The sequence below is a fragment of the Triticum aestivum genome, chromosome 5D, assembly GCF_018294505.1.
Source record: "Triticum aestivum cultivar Chinese Spring chromosome 5D, IWGSC CS RefSeq v2.1, whole genome shotgun sequence".
Taxonomy (NCBI): domain Eukaryota; kingdom Viridiplantae; phylum Streptophyta; class Magnoliopsida; order Poales; family Poaceae; genus Triticum; species Triticum aestivum.
Window position 1 is genome coordinate 70,307,880 of NC_057808.1, and position 26,507 is coordinate 70,334,386.

The 26,507-nt window shown below is 46.2% G+C and overlaps 1 protein-coding gene, 1 long non-coding RNA gene and 1 pseudogene across 2 annotated transcripts; 1 reads left to right on the forward strand and 2 right to left on the reverse strand.

The window, feature by feature from the left end:
- Positions 1–1,528: 1,528 nt before the first annotated feature.
- LOC123119511 (uncharacterized) lies at positions 1,529–3,567 on the reverse strand. Its single transcript, XM_044539342.1, has 5 exons — positions 3,346–3,567; positions 3,042–3,263; positions 2,808–2,921; positions 2,650–2,715; positions 1,529–2,249 (listed from the first exon to the last, which is right to left on the reverse strand). Exons 1-5 carry the CDS (start codon positions 3,463–3,465, stop codon positions 1,794–1,796), a joined length of 978 nt encoding a protein of 325 aa, XP_044395277.1. The 5' UTR covers positions 3,466–3,567; the 3' UTR covers positions 1,529–1,793.
- A 59-nt stretch (positions 3,568–3,626) lies between these two features.
- On the forward strand, positions 3,627–10,586 carry LOC123119512 (uncharacterized; annotated as a pseudogene).
- Positions 10,587–10,948: 362 nt separating this feature from the next.
- On the reverse strand, positions 10,949–13,049 carry LOC123119514 (uncharacterized). The gene is made up of 3 exons (XR_006458728.1): positions 12,571–13,049; positions 11,607–12,374; positions 10,949–11,449 (listed from the first exon to the last, which is right to left on the reverse strand). It is a non-coding gene; the product is annotated as an uncharacterized lncRNA (long non-coding RNA).
- Positions 13,050–26,507: the final 13,458 nt, after the last annotated feature.

Genomic DNA, 26,507 nt, shown 5'->3' on the forward strand with positions numbered 1-26,507 from the left:
CAAATAGACACCAAACACACGACGTGACAGAGAGCGCGTGTGACAAAATAACCTGCAATCAAGATTTTCACGACATTTAAAGCGAACATATGGCAGAGTGAAAACAAGCTCATGAATTTTAAACAAATAAGTAAAGAATAAAAGGAAAAGGAATAAAGGAAAAGGTGAAAATAAAAAATATAAATAAAAACAAAAATCATGAATAAAAGTTTATAATTTAAAACAAAATAATGAAATAGAAAAAAACAAAAAAGGAAAATAAAACAGAAACAAAAAAAACAAATACTGGGAGTCAAATGGGAAAAAACGAGAGGAACTAGAACGGTGTAGCATAAACTTATGAAAAGAAATATAGAAAAAAGCAATCAACATGGCACTAGTAACGCATAGGCTTGTGAAAACCAACAACGGACTAACCTCACACTAGCAACGACCTGACAGGCAGCGCGCGAGCCAGTGCACCAGCGAGACCATCTCGTTTTACATGAATATTAGAGAAAGTTAATCCAACGACTCTAGACATAGATGTGAGGTAGTTATTTCACATCTAGATGTGAAATAGCAAACCTGTTAAAAATACATGTATTCTAAAATTTAAATAATTTTTATGAATTTTAAAAGTGTTCTTGAATAAAAAAACTAAAATAAAAGAGAATGAGTAAAATAAAAATGGAAAAAGAAAAGAAAAAAGAAAAATAGATAAAAATGAAAATAACAATGAAAAAACAGATGCAAGCCTCCTAGACATGATTGGAAAACTGCAAGCTGATCCTAAGCTCATGTCACTACTGGCCGGCTCTGTGCACGATAATAGACGATAATAGACTAGAACAATTTCGGGGAAAATGAACGACCAAACACATGGGCTGAACAAACACACGGCCTAACACACACAAGGCCGGCGGAGCACATGGGCCTGAACAAACATACAGACGAACACAGGTGTACGTGCGTACATCGCGAAAGAAACCAACACAGCGCTAAAACGAGGAATCATGATTATTGTATCAAACGGTTGTGGACTTAGATGTGAGATAGCTATTTCACATCTAGATGTGAAATAGCAAACCTGAATGTTTAATTATGGTTTGTAAAACGGTAATGTAGTACCAAATTATAGAATGATGTGGCAACTACGTGTTTAAAATGAATTTATGTGACAACTATAGTGTTTAAATATTTTTAGGAAAGAATTTATAGGGGATTTACTAGCTGCGAAACAGTGTTTTATTTATTGAAAAAAACAGGACAGTGAGCACTTTTTTGCAGTTTTATAATATAGAAAATCTGCTAGAGATGCTATATTGCGAGCACGACAAGTAACAAACCCTGAAAAAGAAATCGTACGTCTTGTCTTGCATCTGCCAAATGGAAGACTTTGCCTAACAGATCGTAAATTAGAGCCTTCTGTGCAACGGAAGTATTAATAAGTACTAGGAGTAGTAACAAAAATTTCTCAAGTAAAGGCGAATCTTTTTTCTCAAAAAAGATCACTCCAAAAACTTCAGTTGAAGTACTTGAGATATATCACACCGACCAGTAAAGGCGAAGTTTCGCTCTACAAAAATCACTCGGAGAACTTAACTTGCGGTACTTGATGTTCCGAATGTAGGAGATACATCAAGCAGAGGATGCTTAACGCACAGGCATATACGAAACTGAAGTTCAGAGGTTTTCCAGAGCTACCGATCATCTACTAAACTCAAGTTCAGAGGCTTTCCAGAGCTACCGATCATCTACTAAACTCAAGTTCAGAGGGATTCTAGCTAGAGCTACTGATCATCCACTGTTTGCTAGACGTACTGCGGCGCGAGATAAACCCACCATACGATGTCGACGGGGCCGGTGGGCATGATCGTGAAGACGAACTCGAGCCTCCACGCCCAGCTCGTGGGGCTGTCCCGCCTGTACAGATGGGCCTGAATTCGAATCCCCCTGTCCGCGTGGAAGTAGTGGGCGTCCTCCGTCTGGTAGAAGGAGGTGAGGACGTAGCGATCGCCGGAGATGTATCTGAACATCTGCCACTCGGGGTGCGCCAGCTGCACAAAGGCACCGGGTGGCCGCTGCCCGCTCTCCGTCCTGAACAGCGGCGGCACTAGGACGGGACGCCCTGCTCGGGTGCACCCGGGGCGGTGGTAAACCACGTCGCAGAGCCTGCAGGAGACCTCGCCGCAGCACGGGCGGTACCACATCTGGTCAGCGCAGCGTGTGCACACGCAGGCCACCTCGTCCCACCGAGACGCCCTCACCTGCAATACGATCATCATGTCAAATTATGCACTGAATTATCAACATACTAACTGACAAGATTGCACGATGAAACGTTGATCAAATTCCCTCAAGAACAAACGGTAGATTCAAGAGTCGGTAGATTCAGATTACACAATTACACACGGTAGATTTCAGAAAGAGTCGATAGCAGACAGAACAAACAGGAAACATCATGGTATCTATGCAACAAATACTTCAAGACTTTCTACCATCAAGTGCCATCCAATCCAAGAATCTGCTCTATACTATCATCCAAGTTCTACCAGTATCACACAGTCCAAGAATTTCTAATCATGCGCCTACGAATTCATCAAAGACACAGCACGCGATTCCGTTCGGGCACGCAAACTTCAAAAAATGGGCAAAGGACCGACTTACCCGCTGCGGGCGGGCGGGCATGACTGTGTCTGCATCCCTGGTGCGGCGCGTCGCCGCCATCACGTGCTGCAAATCAAGCAGAACCTCGTGAGTTAGCATTCGATCGCAGTCGCAGAATTAAGCAGAGTCTCTTATGGCCAGCTCGGTGCATCACGTACCTCTCCGAAGGCCGCGGCAACCTGGCCCGTGCGGCCAATGTAGTTCATGCCAGGCGGGTTTCCACCGGGCACCGCGAATCCCTCGTCGGTCTGTAGGATTGAGCGGGCGCTCGACTGCCCAAGAAATTGCAAGTGTGGATATGAGGTGATTGAGTTCCCGAATAAAGATTAAGAACCGAATCTCGAAAGCAGCAAGAAGTTCAAGAATGAAGATAGAGCGGGCGGGCGCGGTACCTGCACATTGCTAGCGTCGAGTGGACGATCCAGGTTCCCGTGTTCCCCCTGGATGAATAAGAACACGTACTGGTCGACGCATACGGTGGCACGCGCCGTGGTGCGATGAAGAGCGAGACGGCGGAGGTGAGGCCAGAAGAAGGCGGGCATCGGGAGGGGCTGAATGATGTCGTCCTCGCGCGGGGGGCCGTCTGAGACGGAGATGTCCGTCCAGGAGATCACCTGCAAGAAAACTTAATGTATCTGTTCATCGAACTCCTCATGGTTCTTGATGATTCCTCTCGCTTTCTTGCTTCGATTTTACCTGGCCGTAGAAGCGATGCGCCGTCCACTGCACGCAGATGAACGGCAGCACCGGCGGGAGCTCGTCAACGATGGTGCCGGAGGTGACGGGGCGTCGGGACGCGCCGCCGTCCTGCTCCATGGCGTGCGGCGTCGCGTGCAGCCGGGAAGGAAGAGCAGTCAGGAGACGAAGAGGAAGGTCGAATTGATGGAGACCGAGAGGCTAGCGGGAAGGAAACGGTTTGACTAGCAGGATGTCCTGTATTTATTTATAGCCTAGTGGTCGTGGGGGTCTCGCTTTGAGATTGGTGCGGGTGCGGGTGCGGGTGGGAGATGAATAAGGAAGGCGGCGGCGGCGCTAGGTTTGGGGAGTGGAGGGCTGGAGGCGGGGGTGGGGATTCGGCGCCCATCCCTCGATTCATGAATCCGATTTGCCGGAGGCGCCAGGTTTGTTGGTTTCTTCCCTCGGTCGGTTAGTTCTGCAATCTTCCCCCGATTTGGGGTCTGATTTCCTCGAAATTTTTCCTGATTTTAGTGGTTTTATTTAAGGTTGCTGGGTAATTCACCCGCTAATCTCTTTGTGGCCATCCCTGGACACACAAGGCGGTTGTATTAGTATTAATACTTGGTGCTGTTGAGACGAATTTGAAGATATGAACTCGCTTGAGAGGGTTAGTTAGTGGTCATGCAGCAGACTTCGCAAAAACCATCTTCTTTTGTATAATCACAGGTTTTCCAGTTTCTCTTGGGAAGTTTATCCCTAGTACCAGTACTACAAATGCTGCAGAACTGGATAATCGCGACCAGTCCATCGTCAGGTCAGAGCATTGCGCCACATTTAGATATAGCAGGATGAAACTGCTTGACATGCATACAGCAACTTCAATTAGGTTACTGGCATCAAGATGCCCTTTGACGTTTGTGAGGAAGGGTCACAAATGACAAATCCCCTGTACATGGACAGCTGAACACAAAATCATCTCTATTAATCAGTCCAAGTTCGCTCATGGTAGGAGCTAGGATCCTACCTGGTCTAGGGCGTAGGTTGTACGGGAAGGGGGAGGGTTGACGGAGATGCGATCGCGGCTGCCGACGGCGGGGCGCCGTGGCGCGATGACGAAGAGGCGGCGGCGGCACAAGAGGCGGCTAGGGTTAGGTCTCCCGGCTCCCTTCGGGAAGCCGAGCAAATAATAATTGCTTCTTGCTTGATTAGATTGATACATCTCTTCTCCTTATATAGAGAAGTTTACTTGACTCCTAAGCAAACGATCCTAATAACGATAAGATAATTGGGCTAAGCCCCTAATAATGATAAGATAACTTGGGCCACAACCCACTGGGCTAAACCCCTAATATGCCGGTCATAACACTTCTCCCCGCCTGCACAAACAGCTCGTCCTCGAGCTGTAAGGTGGGGAAGCGCTTGCTGAACTCCTCGAGGTGATCAACCAGCGTCAAACACCTTCGCGACAGCTGGGGCGGCCAGGTCGGCGGCGACGGCGTCCTTCGGAATGTAGTCTACAACCTCCAAGTAGAAGAGTCGCGGGCAGACGTGGCCGGGCATGTAGGGCTCGTCGCAGTTGAAGCACAACCCTTGGCGGCGACGCTCGAGCAGCTCGGCCGAGGTGAGCCGGCGGAACGGGCGCGCCGCGGTCGCGGCGAGGGGTGCCGCGGAAGCCTGAGCAGGCCGACCCTGCGCGGGAACATCCGGCCAGGGTAGCGACCCAGCGGCCCGGGGCGGTGATTCCTGCTGGATGGCCAACGCGCGGCGCTCGAACGCGCGGGCGTAGTACATGGCCGTCTGGAGATCCTGGGGTCCCCGGAGCTCCACGTCCACGCGGATGTGATCCGGAAGTCCACCGACGAAGACGTCGGCCCGCTGCTGCGCCGTCACGCCCGACGCGTGGCATGCCAGGGCCTAGAAACGGTCGGCGAAGTCCTGAACCGTGGAGGTGAAGGGAAGGCGGCCTAGCTCTGCCAGGCGGCTCCTGCGGATCGGTGGCCCAAAACGAAGGAGACAGAGCTCGCGAAAGCGCTCCCAAGGGGGCATGCTGCCCTTGTCCTGCTCGAGGGCGTAGTACCAGGTCTGTGCCGCGCCGCGGAGGTGGTAAGAGGTGAGCCAGGTACGCTCCGAGGCGAGGGTGCGCTGCCTGCGAAAGAACTGCTCGCACTGGTTGAGCCAGTTGAGGGGGTCCTCCGTGCCGTCATAAGTGGCGAAGTCCAGTTTGGCAAACCGCGGCGGTGTATGAGTCGAAGCGCCGTGGCTGACTGGCTCGGAGGTGCGAAGCAGCGAGGATTGGGGCACCCGGTCAGCATGGCCGCGGCCCGTGGAGTGCCCCGCCGAGCCGGAGGGATCGCCGAACTGTAGAGTGGGTGCCGGCGGGTCTCCAGCCGACGTGTAGACGGGTGGCAGCGATGATTCGGTCAGCCAGGCCGGTACTGGGGACGGTGACGGCGGAAAGCACACTTGCTGGATCGGTACGCCTCCCTGCGTGGGTGACCCGGGCCCCGAGCTGGGCGGGGGCGGGGCCGGCAGCTGCGGCGGTACAGACCCGGGTGGCGTGGGGGGCGCAGCGAGGGCCGGGGCGGCCACTGTGGCCATTGAGGCGCGGCAGCGGGCGGCGATGGGGCCGGGAGCTGGGGCTGCGGATGCCCGGACCCGGGAGGCATCGGGGGCGCAGCGAGGGCCGGGGCTGGCCACTGTGGCCATTGAGGCGCGGCAGCGGGCGGTGGTGGGGCCGGCAGCTGGGGCTGCGGCTGCCCGGACCCGAGAGGCGTCGGGGGCGCGGCGATCGCCGGAGCCGGCCGCTGCGGCCAGTGGGGGGCGACGGCGGGCGGCGGCTGATCGGGCCAGTGGTGGTGTAGAGGCCCGATCGGCGCCGTGGTGGCCGCGTACCTAGGCAGGGCGGCTGGCCCGGTCGCGGCGGCCGGCTAGAAGGGCGGCGGCTGCCCGTAGTGCCCGGCCAGGTAGAGGCCCTGGACGGCGGTCACGAGGTCGTTGAGGACCCTGGTCATCTCCGCCGGCGAGTAGATGGCGACGGGCGGCGCGGTGGAGGGCGGCGACGGTGGAGTCCAGCGGCGCGGTGGAGAGAGGCGGCGGCGCGGTGGTGACGGGCAGCGGCGTGGTGGTGGCAGGCAGCGGCGGGTTGGGTGGTGGTGCAGACATGATCGAAACCGAGCTACCTGATACCAAATTGGTAGGAGCTAGGATCCTACCTGGTCTAGGGCGTAGGTTATACGGGAAGGGGGAGGGTTGACGGAGATGCGATCGCGGCTGCCAGCGGCGGGGCGCCGTGGCGCGATGACGAAGAGGCGGCGGCGGCGCAAGAGGCGGCTAGGGTTAGGTCTCCCGGCTCCCTTCGGGAAGCCGAGCAAATAATGATTGCTTCTTGCTTGATTAGATTGATACATCTCCTCTCCTTATATAGAGAAGTTTACTTGACTCCTAAGCAAACGATCCTAATAACGATAAGATAATTGGGCTAAGCCCCTAATAATGATAAGATAACTTGGGCCACAACCCACTGGGCTAAACCCCTAATATGCCGGCCATAACAGCTCAACTCAGTGGGGTGCAGTAAACAGAAAGAACTGTGGAAGTATTGTTGGAGCCTTTAGCATTATTTGCTCTGAGGACCGAGGAAGCGGTAAAGCTTATCCTATTATTTTTCTCAATTAGGATGATCTTACTATCACGCAACAATATACAGTAGATATGATCTTCATATCTCAGATTCCATACTTTGTTTGGAGCATAAACATCCATATATGTTGTCATGTTGCGTACTGAATGTCCCCCTGTTAACCAGGTGGTAGAGATGATCAATCTGGAACTGCAGAATATTTGAAGGGAGAAATAGATCCAAGTCTCAGGGGTGCCATATCTTATTAACTGTTTCCACAGTTCTTTCTGTTTACTGCACGCCACTGAGTTGAGCGAACTTGGACTGATTAATAGAGATGATTTTGTGTTCAGCTGTCCATGTACAGGGGATTTGTCATTTGTGAGCCATCCATACCTTTTGAAATATTGGAGTCTTGCATTTGTTCTCCAGCATATCTTAACATCTTAAAATAAAAATATACGCATTGGCTCATTGCACATGGTCTCGGTTCGCAACTTCACATTTTCCGAAATATGCCTCTTTCTAGGTTTATTAGGACAGATTTTAGTCCCATGGAAGGCCTGTCCATATAACAGGAGAGCAAATTGAACATTGTATACTTCATAGGGGTATATGATTTATTTGGAAATCTGATACCGGATTCTGTGCGTGGTGTAGAAATCCTTTGTTCATCGAAATTTTCCTTTGTTTATTCCTCAAAACATTGCTTTGGTTTTTCTTGGTTTCATATCACACATCAAATTGGTTACAAAACTTGAGGCTTGCAGTTGCATGTGTTCTATGATTTACTAGTAGTAGTCTAAGCAAACCAATTCGCCATGATGAGCTCTTCATGGTATCATATTAAGCTATTTTGAAGTGCTTGTTGTTTTTTGGTGGTTAACTAGTTGGTATTCCATTGTCGTTCTTTGCTGATGTTTGCATAGCTTTTATAATCCTTTCTGCCTTCTAAAAAGCCATCTCTGTTGATCTTTTAATAGGTGTTCCTGGAACTGTTGATTTGCTGCGGTGCACACTTTGTTATGCCGTTCCACAAAAATCTCGGTTTATGGGAGACCATAGGCTTGGACGAACCTACTTTTCTCAGCAATTACCCAATGTCTTTGATCACTAAAGTAAAATAGTCGGGTTGACAGGTGTCAACGACTTGTCTTGTCCTATTCAACCTTATCCTGATCCAGAAAGTCTTTCGTTATGCTGCAGAGATCAACTAAAGTCAAATCCAAGGCCCATTTACTGGTACTGACATCATTGGCTGGTTTGAGGCTAGTATTTTGGTAGTGATTTGCTAGTTTGTGTTGCAAATGCACTTCCTAATTCTCATTTCCTAATGCTTGGGGATGTTATGCTTCACCTATGAGCGAAGGCAAGGCCACCTCCAGGGTTTAGCACCACAAAATCCAATGATATGCTAATGCTGAAGACCCCACCTACAGAGAGATTTGTTAGCTCCAGTAGCACACATGGCGGATCAGCTGGTGTTGGTATTTTTGACTGGAGATTTGTATACTGGCAAGAGCTCTATTCTTACCTATTGCATTCCATATATTTTCTAGTTATCTCTGCAAGCTATCATGCATGCTTTCTGGTCTGACACCATATTATTTTGGAATTAGGGCTGCATGAATATAGAAACAGCAGTAGTTTTGGTAACATTGCGATGGCTGGAGGCGAGAGTGGGGACTACATGAATTGTTTTTTGGCACAGCAAAGATTATTGGAGACTCAAAAAATCTTCCCAAAATGTTGTTCCATATTGGTCTGGAGATGGTATTCCAGCAGCAAAGGCACAAAATAAAGATACTGCTTCAGAAGTGTTTACTCTGCACTAAGTACACAGTTCCATGGCCGATCCATCTTGTGAAGCTTCAGAATCTCAGAATGTTGACTTGCTTGCTATGCTGCATTCTGCAGAGAAACCTAAAGCTCATGCTGGATTGCCACCATGGTCAAACTACCCCAAAGACAGAAATCTTCACGTGCATCTCACTCAAGGGCCACTTCATATGCATGAAAATCAGCAGAATTCTCACTCAAGGACTACTTCTGTTTAACAACAAAACTTCTGCCACAGAACCAGCCACCTCTAGCTCATTTGCCACCTAAGAAGTTGCTTGCTGAGATATCTCAAGATCCACAACTCTTGCACATGTTTGAACAACAGTATCTGCTATGACACCTACAGTTACAAGCACAGCCACCAGTGACACCTCAACCCCAGCTACAACTCTCAATTGTGGACAAGATTGTATTACTTCAGCAGCAGCAGCTGCTGCTGCAACAATGACTACAGCTTGAGTAGCAGCAGGTGTTGCTGCAGCAACAAGAATTACTTCCTCATGTCGCACCTCATGGGCGTTCCAGCCAGCAGCTTTATGATCCTTATGTGTCGAAGCATACTTCAATGCCAGCTGATGATTCTATGAATTAGGTGTTCGAAAAATTCAAGATGTTCTTGAGGCTAATCGTATTTTGACTAACCTTATTTCTGCGCGATAGGCTTTGTTCAGCTACAAATTAAATCGCATACCTGAATGTAGAGTATTTTAAACCATTCGACAAGTATTCCATGCATCTAATTTGGCCAATTGAGTTGCCAATCCATATAAAAGTGCTTATGAGGAGATTTTCTCTTGTCAAAGTGGGAAACAGCCTCTTAAGTAGAAAAGATTGAGAATTAGTGGTTGGAAAGGGGTAGACAATAAGATGGATAGTAAGTTAGGGCGTTGGCAAGAAACCTCTTATCCATTGGTGGGAGTTCATTGAGTAGTACACCTCTGTTGTCAATTGGCTTACATTGTGTTTATCTAAGGATTTGGGAGTGCCAGGTGTGGTGGATTTTTAACTTGATGAGTCTGTCGTTGTTGGGCAAATGGTGGTTGAAACTGCATAAAAAACAGGGAATTTGGAGTGACATCCTGAATAAGAAGTATTGCTCTGACACACCTCTGAAGTGGAGCGGGACCCAAGAATGGGGATTCTCACTTTTTGGCAGGGCCTATTAGAAGTGAAGGATCAATATTTTGCATGCTGTAAAACTGTTGTTGGTGATGGGAAGAATACCCTGTTCTGGGAGGATAAGTGGATTAGAGATTGACCTCCGTCACATATTGTACCCAGACTGTAAGCAAGATTAGAGATGGAATGGGGTTGGAGGACCGTGAGTATAGTAACCATAGGTGCTGCTGCTTCTGAAGATGTTGAAAAATTTAATGATGCAGTGTTGCCAACTGATGATGTAGCAAATGACCCCGTTGGCTTCGGTGACCAAAGCTGGAAGCCACCACCTGGTAAACGTACTACAGCCCGTGTGATAATCCTCTGTAGAAGCAACCTATTAAGAGGTTATGTGTGTTAACAGGCCGTTGGAAGAATACTTGCATCATGAATGCTAGAGGAAGAGTGTGAGATTGTTGTGTAGCTGTCCTGAAGAAATTTGATCAGCTCTCCGACAGAGCAGTTAGCCTGAATTATTGGAGCTGGTATTAATGAACACTGGTAATGGGTTCTAATCCGTATGGTTGAACTGGTTATCTAGTTGTCGGCACCTGATCAGTATAATTGGAGTTTTCCGTACCGCTAGTATTTTCTGTTCCTTGTAGCGTGTTGATTGAATATAAATTTGTTTTGGCTACAACAGCTCTGGTACTTGTACTTATCTTGATGCTCCTCCCACGATGATACAAAATGATGGTTGCTCTGTCATATATTCGTTGAAGTAAAAGTGTTAGTCGAGCATAATTATGAAGAAGTGCTGCATGCCATTGTTTGTGTGGCTGGCTGCCAATAATCTGGTGTTTTTTAACGCGCTACATGTTGCCCAAGCACCAAGCAGCATTTTCGCTGGAGCACTGGGTAAACTAGATAATACCCCGCGCGTTGCTGCGGGAACACATGCTAAATATTAAGATCCTTACTTGAGTTATCTGTTGGAGAACTATAGATTATCATTGAAAGTCCATCAGAGTATGACTAACAAACAACCTTCGCCAGCTTTAAAAAGAATTGTTTTTCATAGGAATATGAAGAATTAGTGAACCACAAAGTTATGCTGAAAAAATATGTTTCCTATGAACAACCCAATATCACAATGTAACTACAGTAAAGTCAACCACAAAGTTATCATAATTGTGAGTGTTACATCTTATCTAAGTATGTAACAGTACTATATGGCACACATACTTACAGTCAGTAGTGATACTTACATACCAAAATGTTTTTTTTAATACATATATAGTAGTAAAGGCGTTCCATATAAGGTGGTTGAAATCTTGACGATACTATTTTGTCTACAGATGCTATTTATTAAATCATGCTTTTATTTTTTGAGAACATATTTCTTTGATCGTGTCAAGATCTTGAACGGAGTGGAGCTGATCAATTCTTCAACAAACTTTTTCATGGATTTCTTTTGTCATGTTAAGATATTCAACCGAGTGTAGCTGATCAATTCTTCAATGAGAGTGTTGAGATTTGATATAGACATGTATGGAGAGTTGCCTGCACATTAGAATACAAACAAAAACAATATGGAGATGAAAGAGGTTAATTTAGCACGTCATACTCATGTTATGACACGAAAATTGTAACATGGAACCCAAGTCAGGGCATCAAAATCAATTACAACCTAGAACTTAAAGACTAGGATGTGTCTCACCTGGCATACTGAAGACTTCAAAAGGATGGTGTGGCTGATCGTGGAGAACATCCTAATGGATAACCATATCCATCCGGGCTAGCTAGCTGCAGCTAAAACTCCCAAGTCCCAACCATGTCAAGTTATACACAACTGCACGGATGCAAGAGAGGACAACCTGGATCTAGAGGGAGGTGCTAGAAGATCAGAGGAGGTGTTAGAAGATCAATCGAAAAGAGGGATAATATTTGGGTCATGGGTGGTGCCGGTGTGGAAGAATGTGAATGGACAGGAATAGAGAGATCAAATAATAATTTTAATTGCCTCTTGGTGGTGAATGGAAGTTAATTGCAAAATTGAGAAGAAATTATGATGCCTTCGGTTACCAACCCTATCAAGAGGAGAAAGGAGTTGAAGTCTCAAGAGTAAATGGGAAGTGATGCTACCGGAGGAATGAGAAAGAAAATGTACCGATGACACCATCTAATTGGGTGACATATCATTAGTGTGATATTATTTTATAAGTAACACTGGAAGCAAAAGAAATCAAATATAGCAAGACAGAATACATGACTTATACTTGACAGACAACGTCCCAGTATTCTGAAATTTCCTAGTTGTAGAAGCTCAGCTTGCCGAAAAAAACTTCCCGTCACCAGAGGAGAAAGTTGCAGCCGGAGGGAGACAAAATTGTCCGTAACTGCAGGTCTGGATTCAGTCCACGCCATGGCTGAGGCTCTCACCGGGGTAGCACTCGAGTGTACGGTCATCGGGATCATTGCACAAACCCTGAAATCACCATAAAGATCCACGAGGATTTAGCTAGATTGCATGTAAGGCTAGTACATAGTGTGCACGTATACATTAGTGGTGAACTTGTGATTCAGTCTCAGCAAGCTAAAAACTACTCCAGAACAATGGGATCACATGACCTCCACATCGAGAAGCTTAGTCAGAAGCAGTGAAGTAAATGGGTGGTGCTCACCTGAAAAGCTATGTGGCAGACCAGAATTTGAAGTCTTGGGGAAGACGTAGATAGACAACGACGACAGTAGCGGAGCACAGCAACTTAGCCGGTTACCAAACGGCGGATGGCCTGCGTTCCAACCGCACCTTGCAGCAGAGGAAGGGGGTGTGCCCAGCCCGATGGTGCTGCTCCTCGACGATCTGGGGCAGCGGCAACGGAACCACGCCCGGCCCGCGTCCCAGTACCCAGGAGACGCCGTACCGGCCGCCGCCGGTTGGCCGAAACATACGGCAAATAGCGGTAGGCCGCGGCGGTGGATGGGCAGCACGAGCAAGCGAGGGGGCGGCCATGTCGCGGTGAGCAGCGGAGCTGGCCTGGCCAAGGCACGGTGAGCAGCGACACGAGCAAGCGAGGAGGCGGCCAAGGCGCGGGGAGCACCGGCGCTGGCGTGTAGGTGGCGGTGGGATTCAGCCCGGCGGTGGAGGAGGAGATGGAGGCACGGGCGCCGCGGGCGCAGCGCTGTAGGATTAAAAGTATGTCTAGAGGGGGTGATTAGATTACTTATTAAATAAAAATTTAGTATTTTTTCAATTTTAGTTCTTGACAGATTTTAGCAACTTAGCATAAGTCAAGCAAACAACCTACACATGCAATTCTAAGAGTATAACAGCGGAATGTAAAACAATTGCATATGAAGGTAAATGGAGAAGTTTGAGGGAGCAAACGCAATGTTGACATGAATATTTTTTATCTGTGGTTCCGATAGGTGGTGCTATCGTACATCCACGTTGATGGAGACTTCAACCCACGAAGGGTAACAGTTGCGCGAGTCCACGGAGGGCTCCACCCACAAAGGGTCCACGAAGAAGTAACCTTGTCTATCCCACCATGGCCGTCGCCCACGAAGGACTTGCCTCACTAGGGTAGATCTTCACGAAGTAGGTGATCTCCTTGCCCTTACAAACTCCTTGGTTCAACTCCACAATTTCGTCAGAGGCTCCCAAGTGACGCCTAGCCAATCTAGGAGACACCAGTCTCCAAGAAGTAACAAATGGTGTGTTGATGATGAACTCCTTGCTCTTGTGCTTCAAATGATAGTCTCCCAACACTCAACTCTCTCTCATAGGATTTGGATTTGGTGGAAAGAAGATTTGAGTGGAAAGCAACTTGGGGAAGGTTAGAGATCAAGATTTATGTGGTTGGAATGGAATATCTTGACCTCAACACAAGTGTAGGTGGTTCTTTCTCAGAAAATATGTGTTGGGAGTGTAGGCATGTTCTGATGGCTCTCTCCATGAATGAAGAGTGGGTGGAGGGGTATATATAGCCTCCACACAAAATCTAACCGTTACACACAAATCACCAAACTCGGTGGGACCGATTCAAAGAACTCGGTGGGACCGATTTGGTTCATAATGTGACCGTTAGTTATTTCGGTGGGACCGACACGTCAACTCGGTGGGACCGATTTCATTAGGGTTAGGGCATAACGTAATCTCGGTGAGACCGATTACACAAACTCGGTGAGACCGATTTTGGTAATAGACTAACAGAGAGTTGGTCAGGCAAACTCGGTGGGACCGATTCGCTCATCTTGGTTGGACCGAAACGTTACAAAAAGGAAACAGAGTGTTTGCATTGCAGTCTCGGTGGGACCGATCGGTCATCTCGGTTTGATCGAAACGTTACGAAGGGAAACAGAGAGATTACAATCCCATCTCAGTGAGACCGAGATCCCTATCGGTGAGACCGAAAAGACTAGGGTTTCTGGCAGTGGCTATGTCAACTGAACTCGGTGGCTCCGGATATGAAATTTCGGTGGGCCGAGTTGGACTTTTTGGTTTGGGACATATGTGGATGTGAGAAAGTAGTTGAGGGTTTTGGAGCATATCACTAAGCAATTTGAGCAAGAACCTCATTAAACAACACCTCATCCCTTCTTAATAGTATTGGCTTTTCCTGTAGACTCAATGTGATCTTGGATCACTAAAATAGAAAATGTAGAGTCTTGTGCTTTGAGCTTGAGCCAATCTTTTGTCCTTAGCATTTTGAAGGGTCCACTTTCTAATCCATGCCATGCCAATTATTGAGCTTTCCTGAAATATTCATCTTGGAATAGCATTAGCTCAATGAGCTATATGTTGTTAGGAATTACCAAAACCACCCAGGGATAGTTGCACTTTCAATCTCCCCCTTTTTGGTAATTCATGACAACATATAGATCAAAGCTTCGACAAAAGATAAATAAGATTGAAAAACATCGTCGCTTTGAGAGGTATGTGATAAGCAAGAGCTCCCCCTAAATTTGTGCATTATTTAAAATTTGCTTTTGAATGCAAATGCACAATCGATTAGGATCATGGGTTACTCTTTCATGTCACATACATTTTGGTGGAGCGCTCAAAATGATAGAAGTTAAAAGCATGCACTCATCACCAAGCAAGTGAATGAGCATGTAAGGATATAAGAGATAATATCTGTTGGGGAACATAAAGTCTTGTGCTTTGAGCTTGAGCCAATCTTTACGAATATCTATGTCATCTTGTGGATGCTACCACGCGCTACTTGGAGCCATTTCAAATAACTGCTCTACTATACGAATCCGGTTTACTACTCAGAGTCATCCGGATTAGTGTCAAAGTTCGCATCGACGTAACCCTTTACGACGAACTCCTTTTCACCTCCATAATCGAGAAAATTCCTTAGTCCACTAGATACTAAGGATAAGTTCGACCGCTGTCATGTGATCCTTTCCCGAATCACTATTGTACCCCTTGACCAACTCATGGCAAGGCACACTTCATGTGCGGTACACAGCATGGCATACTGTAGAGCCTACGTCTAAAGCATATGGTACGACCTTCGTCCTTTCTCTCTCTTCTGCTGTGGTCAGGTCTTGAGTCTTACTCAATACTCACACCTTGTAACACAGCCAAGAACTCCTTTGCTGATCTATTTTGAACTCTTTCAAAATCATGTCAAGGTGTGCGTTCTTTGAAAGTATCATCAGGCGTCTTGATCTATCTCTATATATCTTGATGCCCAATATGTAAGCAGCTTTATCCAGGTTTTTCCTTGAAAAACTCCTTTCAAACAACCCTTTATGCTTTCCAGAAATTTTACATCATTTCGGATCAACAATATGTCATTCACATATACTTATCAGAAATGTTGTAGCGCTCCCACTCACATTATTGTAAATACAAGTTTCTAACAAACTTTGTATAAACCCAAAAACTTTGATCACTCCATCAAAGCGTATATTCTGACTCCGAGATGCTTGCTCTAGTCCATGGAAGGATCGCTGGAGCTAGCATACCTTTTAGCATCCTTAGGATCGACAAAACCTTTCTGATTGTATCACATACAACCTTTCCTTACGAAAACTGGTAAGGAAACTTGTTTTGACATCCATCTGCCAGATTTCATAAATGCAGCTAATGCTAACATGATTCCGACGGACTTAAGCATCGCTACGAATGAGAAAATCTCATTGTAGTCAACTCCTTGAACTTGTGAAAATACTCTTTGCCACAAGTCGAGCTTCATAGACGGTAACATTACCGTCCGTGTCCGTCTTCTTCTTAAAGATCCATTTATCCCAATGGCTTGCCGATCATCGGGCAAGTTCACCAAAGTCCATGCTTTGTTCTGATACATGGATTCTATCTCGGATTTCATGGCCTCGAGCCATTCGTCGGAATCCGGGCCCACCATCGCTTCTCCACAGCTCATAGGTTCATCGTTGTCCAACAACATGACTTTCAAGACAGGATTACGCATTACTCTGAAGTAGTACGCATCCTCGTCGTCCTACGTGGTTTGGTAGTGACTTGATCCGAAGTTTCATGATCACTATCATAAGCTTCCACTTCAATTGGTGTAGGTGCCACAGGAACAACTTCCTGTGCCCTGCTACACACTAGTTGAAGTGACGGTTCAATAACCTTATCAAGTCTCCACCATCCTCCCACTCAATTCTTTCGAGAGAAACTTTTCCTCGAGAAGGGACTCGTTTCTAGAAGCAATTACTTTTGCTTCTAGATCTGAAATAGGAGGTATACCCAACTTGTTTTGGGTTTTCTATGAAGATGCATTTATCCGCTTTGGGTTCGAGCTTATCAGCTTGAAACTTTTTCACATAAGCATCGCAGCCCCAAACTTTTAAGAAACGACAACTTAGGTTTCTCTAAACGGTGTCGTCTCAACGGAATTGCGTGGTGCCCCTTTTAAAGTGAATGCGGTTATCTCTAATGCCTAACCCATAAACGATAGTGGTAATTCGATAAGAGACATCATGGTATGCACCATATCCAATAGGGTGCAGTTATGATGTTCGGACACACCATCACACTGTGGTGTTCCAGGCGGTATTAATTGTGAAACATTTTCCACAATGTCTTAATTGTGTGCCAAACTCGTAACTCAGATATCTCTATGATCATATCATAGACATTTTATCCTCTTGTCACGACGATCTTCAACTTCACTCTGAAATTACTTGAACCTTTCAATAATTCAGACTTGTGTTTCATCAAGTAAATATTCTCAGCATCTACTCAAATCATCTGTGAAGTAAGAACATATCGATATCCACTGCGTGCCTCAGCACTCATTGGACTGCATACATCAAAATGTATTACTTCCAATAAGTTGCTCTCTTGTTCCATCTTACTGAAAACGAGGCCTTTCAGTCATCTTGCCCATGTGGTATGATTTGCATGTCTCAAGTGATTCAAAATCAAGTGAGTCCAAATGATCCATCTGCATGGAGTTTCTTCATGCATATATACCAATGGACATGGTTCACATGTCTCAATCTTTTAAAAAACGAGTGAGTCCAAAGATCCATCTACATGGAGCTTCTTCATGCGTTCTATACCATTATGACTCAAATGGCAGTGCCACAAGTATGTGGTACTATCATCACTATTTTATATCTTCTGGCACGAACATGTGTATCACTGCGATCGAGATTCATTTTAGGTGTAAGACCATTGAAGGTATTATTCAAATAAACAGAGTAACCATTATTCTCCTTAAATGAATAACCGTATTGCGATAAACATAATCCAATCATGTTTATGCTCAACGCAAACACCAATCTCGATGGTAGAGGGAGCATGCGATGCTTGATCACATCAACCTTGGAAACACTTCCAACACATATCGTCATCTCACCTTTAGCTAGTCTCCGTTTATTCCGCAACTTTTATTTCGAGTTACTAACACTTAGCAACCGAACCGGTATCTAATACCCCGGTGCTGCTAGGAGTACTAGTAAAGTACACATTCATATAATGTATATCCAATATGCTTCTGTCGACCTTGCCTGCCTTCTCATCTACCAAGTATCTAGGGTAGTTCCGCTTCAGTGACCGTTCCCCTCATTACAGAAGCACTTAGTCTCTGGTTTGGGTTCAACCTTGGGATTCTTCACTAGAGCAGCAAATGATTTGCTGTTTCATGAAGTATCCCTTTCGCCCTTGCCCTTCTAGAAACTAGTGGTTTTATTAACCATCAACAATTGATGCTCCTATTTGATTTCTACTTTCGCGGTGTCAAACATCGCGAATAGCTCAAGGATCATCATATCTATCCCTGATACGTTATAGCTCATCACGAAGCTCTAATAGCTTGGTGGCAGTGACTATGGAGAACCATCACTATCTCATCTGGAAGATTAACTCCCACTCGATTCAAGCGATTGTGGCACTCAGACAATCTGAGCACATGCTCAACGATTGAGCTTTTCTCCCTTAGTTTGCAGGCTTAAGAAACTTGTCAGAGGTCTCATACCTCTTGACGTGGGCACTAGTCTGAAATCCCAATTTCAGTCTTCGGAACATCTCATATGTTCTGCGATGTTTCAAAACCGTCTTTGGTGCCACAATTCTAAACCGTTAGCATTACGCACTGAACTATCACGTAGTCATCAAAACGTGTATGTCAGATGTTTCGCAACATCTACAGACGACGCTGAGGTTCAGCACACCGAGCGGTGCATTAAGGACATAAGTCTTCTGTGCAGCAATGAGGACAATCCTCAGTTCACGGACCCAGTCCGCATAATTGCTACTATCAACTTTCAACTAAATTTTCTCTAGGAACATATTTTGAACAATAGAACTAAAGCGCAAGCTATGACATAATTTGCAAAGACCTTTTGACTATGTTCATGATAATTAAGTTCATCTGATTAATGAACTCCCACTCAGATAGACATCCCTCTAGTCATCTAAGTGATACATGATCCGAGTCAAACTAGGCCATGTCCGATCATCACGTGAGACAGACTAGTCATCATCGGTGAACATCTCCATGTTGATCGCATCTACTATACGACTCATGTTCGACCTTTCGATCTCTTGTGTTCCGAGGCCATGTATGTACATGCTAGGCTCGTCAAGTCAACCTAAGTGTTTCGCATGTGTTCCGAGGCCATGTCTGTACATGCTAGGCTCGTCAACACCCGTTATATTCGAACGTTAGAATCTATCACACCCGATCATCACGTGGTGCTTCGAAACAACGAACCTTCGCAACGGTGCACAGTTAGGGGGAACACGTCTCTTGAAATTTTAGTGAGGGATCATCTTATTTATGCTACCGTCGTTCTAAGCAAATAAGATGTAAACATGATAAACATCACATGCAAATCATAAAGTGACGTGATATGGCCAATATCATCCTGTGCCTTTGATCTCCATCTTCGAGGCGCGGCATGATCACCTTCGTCACCGGCATGACACCATGATCTCCATCATCATGATCTCCATCATTGTGTCTTCATGAAGTTGTCTCGCCAACTATTACTTCTACTACTATGGCTAACGGTTAGCAATAAAGTAAAGTAATTACATGGCGTTTTCATTGACACGCAGGTCATACAATAAATTAAGACAACTCCTATGGCTCCTGCCGGTTGTCATACTCATCGACATGCAAGTCGTGATTCCTATTACAAGAACATGATCAATCTCATACATCACATATATCATTCATCACATCCTTTTGGCCATATCACATCACATAGCATACCCTGCAAAAACAAGTTAGACGTCCTCTAATTGTTGTTGCATGTTTTACGTGGCTGCTATGGGTTTCTAGCAAGAACGTTTCTTACCTACGCAAAAGCCACAACGTGATATGCCAATTTCTATTTACCCTTCATAAGGACCCTTTTCATCGAATCCAATCCGACTAAAGTGGGAGAGACAGACACCCGCTAGCCACCTTATGCAACTAGTGCATGTCAGTCGGTGGAACCTGTCTCACGTAAGTGTACGTGTAAGGTCGGTCTGGGCCGCTTCATCCCACGATGCCGCCGAATCAAGATAAGACTAGTAACGGCAAGTAAACTGACAAAATCGACGCCCACAACTACTTTGTGTTCTACTCGTGCATAGAAACTACGCATAGACCTAGCTCATGATGCCACTGTTGGGGAACGTAGCAGAAATTCAAAATTTTCTACGCATCACCAAGATCAATCTATGGAGTTTACTAGCAACGAGAGGGAAGGAGTGCATCTACATACCCTTGTAGATCGCGAGCGGAAGCGTTCAAGAGAACGGGGTTGATGGAGTCGTACTCGTCGTGATCCAAATCACCGATGATCCTAGCACCGAACGGACGGCACCTCCGCGTTCAACACACGTACGGAGCAGCGACGTCTCCTCCTTCTTGATCCAGCAAGGGGGGAGGAGAGGTTGATGGAGATCCAGCAGCACGACGGCGTGGTGGTGGAAGTAGCGGGATTCCAACAGGGCTTCGCCAAGCGCTGCGGGAGGAGGGAGAAGTGTCACAGGAGGGAGAGGGAGGCGCCAGGGCTTAGGTATTGCCGCCCTCCCTCCCCCCACTATATATAGGGCCAAGGGAGAGGGGGGGCGCAGCCTTGGCCCTTCCTCCAAGGAAGGGTGCGGCCAGGGAGGAGTCCATCCTCCCCAAGGCACCTCGGAGGTGCCTTCCCCCTTTAGGACTCTTCCTTTCCCTTATCTCTTGGCGCATGGGCCTATTGGGGCTGGTGCCCTTGGCCCATATAGGCCAAGGCGCACACCCCTACAGCCCATGTGCCCCCCCGGGGCTGGTGGACCCCCTTGGTGGACCCCCGGACCCCTTTCGGCACTCCCGGTACAATACCGATAATGCGCGAAACTTTTCCAGCGACCAAAATAAGACTTCCCATATATAAATCTTTACCTCCGGACCATTCCGGAACTCCTCGTGACATCCGGGATCTCATCTGGGACTCCGAATAACTTTCGGGTTACCGCATACTAATATCTCTATAACCCTAGCGTCACCGAACCTTAAGTGTGTAGACCCTACGGGTTCGGGAACCATGCAGACATGACCGAGACGTTCTCCGGCCAATAACCAACAGCGGGATCTGGATACCCATGTTGGCTCCCACATGTTCCACGATAATCTCATCGGATGAACCACGATGTCGAGGATTCAATCAATCCCGTATACAATTCCCTTTGTCTACCGGTATGTTACTTGCCCGAGATTCGATCGTCGGTATCCCGATACCTTGTTCAATCTCGTTACCGGCAAGTCTCTTTACTCGTTCCGTAACACATCATCCCGTGATCAACTCCTTGGTCACATTGTGCACATTATGATGATGTCTTACCGAGTGGGCCCAGAGATACCTCTCCGTTTACACGGAGTGACAAATCCCAGTCTCGATTCGTACCAACCCAACAGACATTTTCGGAGATACCTGTAGTGCACCTTTATAGCCACCCAGTTACGTTGTGACGTTTGGTACACCCAAAGCATTCCTACGGTATCCGGGAGTTGCACAATCTCATGGTCTAAGGAAATGATACTTGACATTAGAAAAGCTCTTAGCAAACGAACTACACGATCTTGTGCTAGGCTTAGGATTGGGTCTTGTCCATCACGTCATTCTCCTAATGATGTGATCCCGTTATCAATGACATCCAATGTCCATGGTCAGGAAACCGTAACCATCTATTGATCAATGAGCTAGTCAACTAGAGGCTTACTAGGGACATGGTGTTGTCTATGTATCCACACATGTATCTGAGTTTCCTATCAATACAATTTTAGCATGGACAATAAACGATTGTCATGAACAAGGAAATATAATAATAACCAATTTATTATTGCCTCTAGGGCATATTTCCAATAATATCATCCAACAAGCATTAAGGGTAGCATATGATCAAACACATGATCAAACAAGTACTGACAAGGACATAAAGTAGTATCTCACACAAGCACACAATAAAGTTCCAACCAAAATAGCAAGAGAGAATAAAAAAGCAACACTCTCTCTCGATGCCTATGATCTATACATTTTTCTCCCCCTTTGGCAACAAGTTACCAAAAAGTTCAAAAATGCATAGTGCTAAACGACTCTCAGGCTTGATCTTCGGGAGGTGGTGTTGAGAGAACTCCAAGGACGAAGGCTTCAGATGAAGTAGCTGGAGCTGGTGGAGTAGCTGCTAGAGGTGGAACTGGAGCTGTAGCTGCTGGTGCTGATGCTGTAGCTCTAGTGTCTGTCTGGCACTACAGCAGATCTCTGTCCTCTGGGCACTCTGGCAAAAGCATCTGTGGTAGACTTGCCCTTCTTCTCCTCTGCTTCCTCCTGGAGCTGCTCAACTGCAGTTTGGATCTCTGTCACCTTGACATCAAGGTCATAGAATTTTGTCTCAATGATCCTCTCCAGACTCTCCTAGTTCTTGGTCAGGGTGGCCAAGCCCTTCTCAATCCTCAGGGTGGATTGGATCAGATATCCAAGCTGGTCTTACTTGCTCTTCAAGAATACCTGAGATGCCTCCTCTGCTGTTGGCATCTTTGCAGCCTTCTCTACCTTAGCCTTCTCTCTCTTTTCCTGTGCTTGAGCTGAAGATGGTTCATTCTCATTCATCACAACTATGTTATCTTCAAATTCAGGATAGATGGGCAGGTGCTCCTTATCCAAAATGTACTTGCCTTTATCCATCTTTGAGTTGATGAGCTCCTGAATTTATGGGGCATACCCACAGCTTCTCTTTTGGTCAGCAGTAGTCCTCTTGATTGTCTCAACAATCAGGCTCATGACTTTGAACTTCTGTGGGACATCAAATATATGCAACAAGTTGATGGCATGTCCTCTGATCATCTTGTGATCACCTGACTTGGGTAGCAGTGTGTGCCTTAAGATCCAGTTGATTGTTGGCAGACCATACAACAAGTAGTGAACAGATCCAAACTTATGTGTATTCAAAGCAGCATCTGGGATCTCTTTGTACATGTTGGCCATTGTGTTGTGGTCTTTCTTCTTCTCTGCATAGATATCCAAGTCATCCTCATGTTCCTCAGGAGCATTGATAAGCTTGGTCCATTCCTCAACTGTAGATTGGTACCTAGTACCCTCAGACATCCACACTATCCTTCCATCTGGATAGAAGTGGGCAGTGGAGTAGAACTGCATGATGAGCTCATCATTCCACTTGGTGAGCTTCTGGGCAACAAAAGTGTCAACTCCACATGCCTTGAAGCTATCAAGCACTCCAGGGAAGTGATCCTCATTCTCCTTGATGAACTCCCAGTCAACCCATCTCATGTCACACACAATGGGCTTCTTGTCAAGCAGAACTGTCTCATAGAAGTCATGTTGTTCCTTAGTGTGAAACCTATAGTCCACAACAGTCCTTCTCCTGATAGCATATGGATCACACTGTCTCCATAGTCCCAATCCTGCATCCTTCCTGATTTTCATGTTCTCTGCAACTGGGTGTGCATCAGTGTGGTCAGGGATCTTGGGTTTCAGCTTCCTCAATACAACAGAGTCATCTTCTTCTTCAGCAGCAGCTGCAGGCACTGGGGCCTTGTTCTTCTCTTCAGCAGGGATGTTCCTAGTGCTTCTCTTGGGTTTAGGCTTTGGAGCTGGAGCAGCAGCCTTGGGAGCAGGTTTGGGCTTAGATGGAGCAGTCCCTGATTTGATTGCATCCCCATAAGCTTTTGAGCTTTGGGTGCTGGTGCAGCATCCTCTTCCTCTTCGTCTTCAGAATCTTTCCTCATTGAGGGCTTGCCAAGAACTCTGGCAGTAGTGGTTCTGGCCCTCTTCTTCTTCTTATCTTCACCAGCTGCCTCTTCTTCAGACTCAATGGTGAACTTCATAGTTTCACCTATGGCAACTTTTCTTGGCTTAGACATGGGCTGTATTCTTGCTGGAGCCTTTGTTTTCAGACCAGGCTTTGTTGCTGCAGCTGTGCCATACTCTTTCTTCAGCACCTTCTTCTTTGAAGTGGCGTCATCTTCAACTGCCACATAGTCTTCATCTTCGGAGTCAGAATTCCTCTTCTTCCTTGTCCTGGTGGCAGCCTTTGGCAAATTGCTGGGAGTGCTCCTGCTGCCATCATCATAACTGCTGGAGGGATCTGAGCCCTCACTCATCTCCACCTGCTGTTCAGACTTGTTCTGGCTATCACTCTGGTCAGACATCTTTGCAAACTCTTTGACAGCAGACCCTGTGAATAGATTATAGATGAGGTAGAGAAGATGAGCATCACAAAGTACATGTGTTTTGCAAAATAGATGACTTAAAAACTTAGTTTTAGTTCTTCACAGAAAGCATTTCGGAGCTACCGATTTGTAAACTCGGTGATACCGAAGCAGCTTTTGGAACCTAAACTAGTGAACTCGGTCAGACCGAGTCACAGTTCGGTGGTACCGAGACTGCTAGGGTTTCACAGAGAATCGAACTCGGTCACACCGATTTGCAATTTTCGGTCAGACCGAAAATGCATGTGCTCCGGCCTAAGCCAAATCGGTGAGACCGATTTCTACAACTCGGTCGGTCCGAGATGAATTCGGTGGAGACCTAACCCTAAATTTTCAAATCAAAAACTAATCTACGGGATGTTTCCGCTGGACAGGATGATTTCAATCGTGGCAAGAATCATGGCAAAGCAATGTGCTAAGAATCAGAGTTAAGGATTAGCAGAAAGTTCAAGTTCGTACCCTAGTTCGGCGGCGAACTTGCTACGGCGGCAACGGCGGGGCAGATTGCCGTTGACGGCGGCGGAGACCAGTGGCGGGAGGTCGCTGGCGACGAGAGGATGATCCGGAGACCTGAAGAGGCAGAGCAGGTTATGCGCGGGAGAGGAGGTTCGGAAAATTTTCCAAAATTTGGCCCGTCGGTATATATAACCTGACCCTGTCGGTGTGACTGAGTGGAACGACTCGGTGGCACCGAGATGCAAAACTGCAAGCAGTTACTGCAACTCGGTGTGACCGAAAGGTTCTAATCTGTTGCACCGAGATTGAAAACCCTAGATCAACTTAGTGATCTCGGTAGGACCGAAGGGGATGAATCGGTCAGACCGAGATGCAGAAAGAGGTTTTGGAGGTTTAAGTCTATGACAAATCGGGAACTCCGAGTGCTCCTCACACAGAGTGGTTCGAATCTGACTTGATCAAACTTTGTGATGTAGCATGAATAGAGTTTGAGACGAGGAAAGCATAGATAGCTAGAGAGAGTTCTTAGGCATTCTTGTCCATCCATTTGGCAAAAGAGAAAAAGCCAAACAATCAAAACAACAAATGGATGTCCTCGAGTGAGTAAAATATGTATCCAACATGCTCACACAATAAAATGGCAAATGAAATATGTGACAAAGCATGCACAATCACTCTAGCATCTATCAAGCAATTTGGCGATGACTAGGTCATCTATATATGAGTATATTGACTTAGGAGTCAAATGAGAACATTTGATCATAGGTCATACTCATCGTTTAAGCACAAGTGGGGTTACCACTTTTACATAAAGCATTGTTGTATTCACACCATTAGAGTTGCTTTGGCTCAATTGATTTGAGTAAAGCTCCCCCTAGATGTGATATCCCCCCTAAGAGGGATGAACTAACCTTGGGTTTTGTCGATGATGACTTCATGTAGGTGTTGAAGATGTAGATGCTCAATGTTGATGTAGATCATTCGGAGCAATCCTTTGGAGTGAGTTGCACTTTCAATACCTACACGGGTTAGTCCCACAAGGACCAAACAAGGATATCCATAGACATAGAGTGATGCATACACAAGATGATGTCCATGAAAGCATTAGGTTACCTTGTCCCTTGTCTTACCAACAAGAGGGTTTGTGACTCCTTGAACTAGTGCAAGATATGGAAGTTGTTTGCACTTGTCCTTGCCAAAATGATAAGAGTGAAGTATGTTGGCGGAGTCGCCCTCAAGAACTTTCTAGTTCTTCTTCTTCGGGATCCACACCATCTTGATGGGAATCCTTGGAGTCATAGTCGTACTTGATGTAGTCTTGGGAACCCACTTGACCAAGGCCTTAGGTGCTTCTTCAAATGCATCTATTTCCTCTTGAAGCTTGTCCTTGCCTTTTTGTTTGTGGTCTTGTGGTGGAAAATCATGTTGAGCTTGTGTCCCTTTGAAAGAAGTAGGATCATACTTCTCTTGTTGAGGAACAAACTTCGTCTTGGGGTATTGATCTTCTTCCCACTCAACTCCATTGGCATTGAACTTTCGTTCAAAACCAACACCTTGATTCTTCCGGTGTCTTCCTTGCTTGCGTACAATTTCCTCAAATTGCTTACTTCCGGCAAGGCTCTTGTAAACACCTTTCTCTATAATTCCCTTCAATAAGCTATTTTCTTGCTCAAGTGTAACTTGGCTAAGAGAATCATTAGTGGAATCAAGAGAACTACTAGAAGCAACAACATTGGATTTAGCATGATTGTTGTTACTACTAGATGAAGCATCTTTCTTGTTCTTGTTGCTAGATCTAACTTGTGGCATGTAAGTAGACAAGAGTAAACGCTTGGCAATGTAAGAAGAACTTTTCTTGCGAAGATCATCATTGATTGCCTTTAAAAACTCATGCTCTTGCTCAAGGTTGAGCTTTTCAAAGCGTAGCTTGTCATGAGTCTTTAAAAGTTCTCGATGATCTTCCAAGGTAGTTT

What these genes read in the sequence shown, in the direction of transcription:
- LOC123119511 (XM_044539342.1), bottom strand. Translation starts at nt 3,465, where the DNA reads ATGGAGCAGGACGGCGGCGCGTCCCGACGCCCCGTCACCTCCGGCACC. An exon ending in CGCATCGCTTCTACGGCCAG is followed by an intron (nt 3,264 to 3,345) that starts GTAAAATCGAAG and finishes GTTTTCTTGCAG; the next exon opens with GTGATCTCCTGGACGGACAT. An exon ending in TTGCCGCGGCCTTCGGAGAG is followed by an intron (nt 2,716 to 2,807) that starts GTACGTGATGCA and finishes CTTGATTTGCAG; the next exon opens with CACGTGATGGCGGCGACGCG.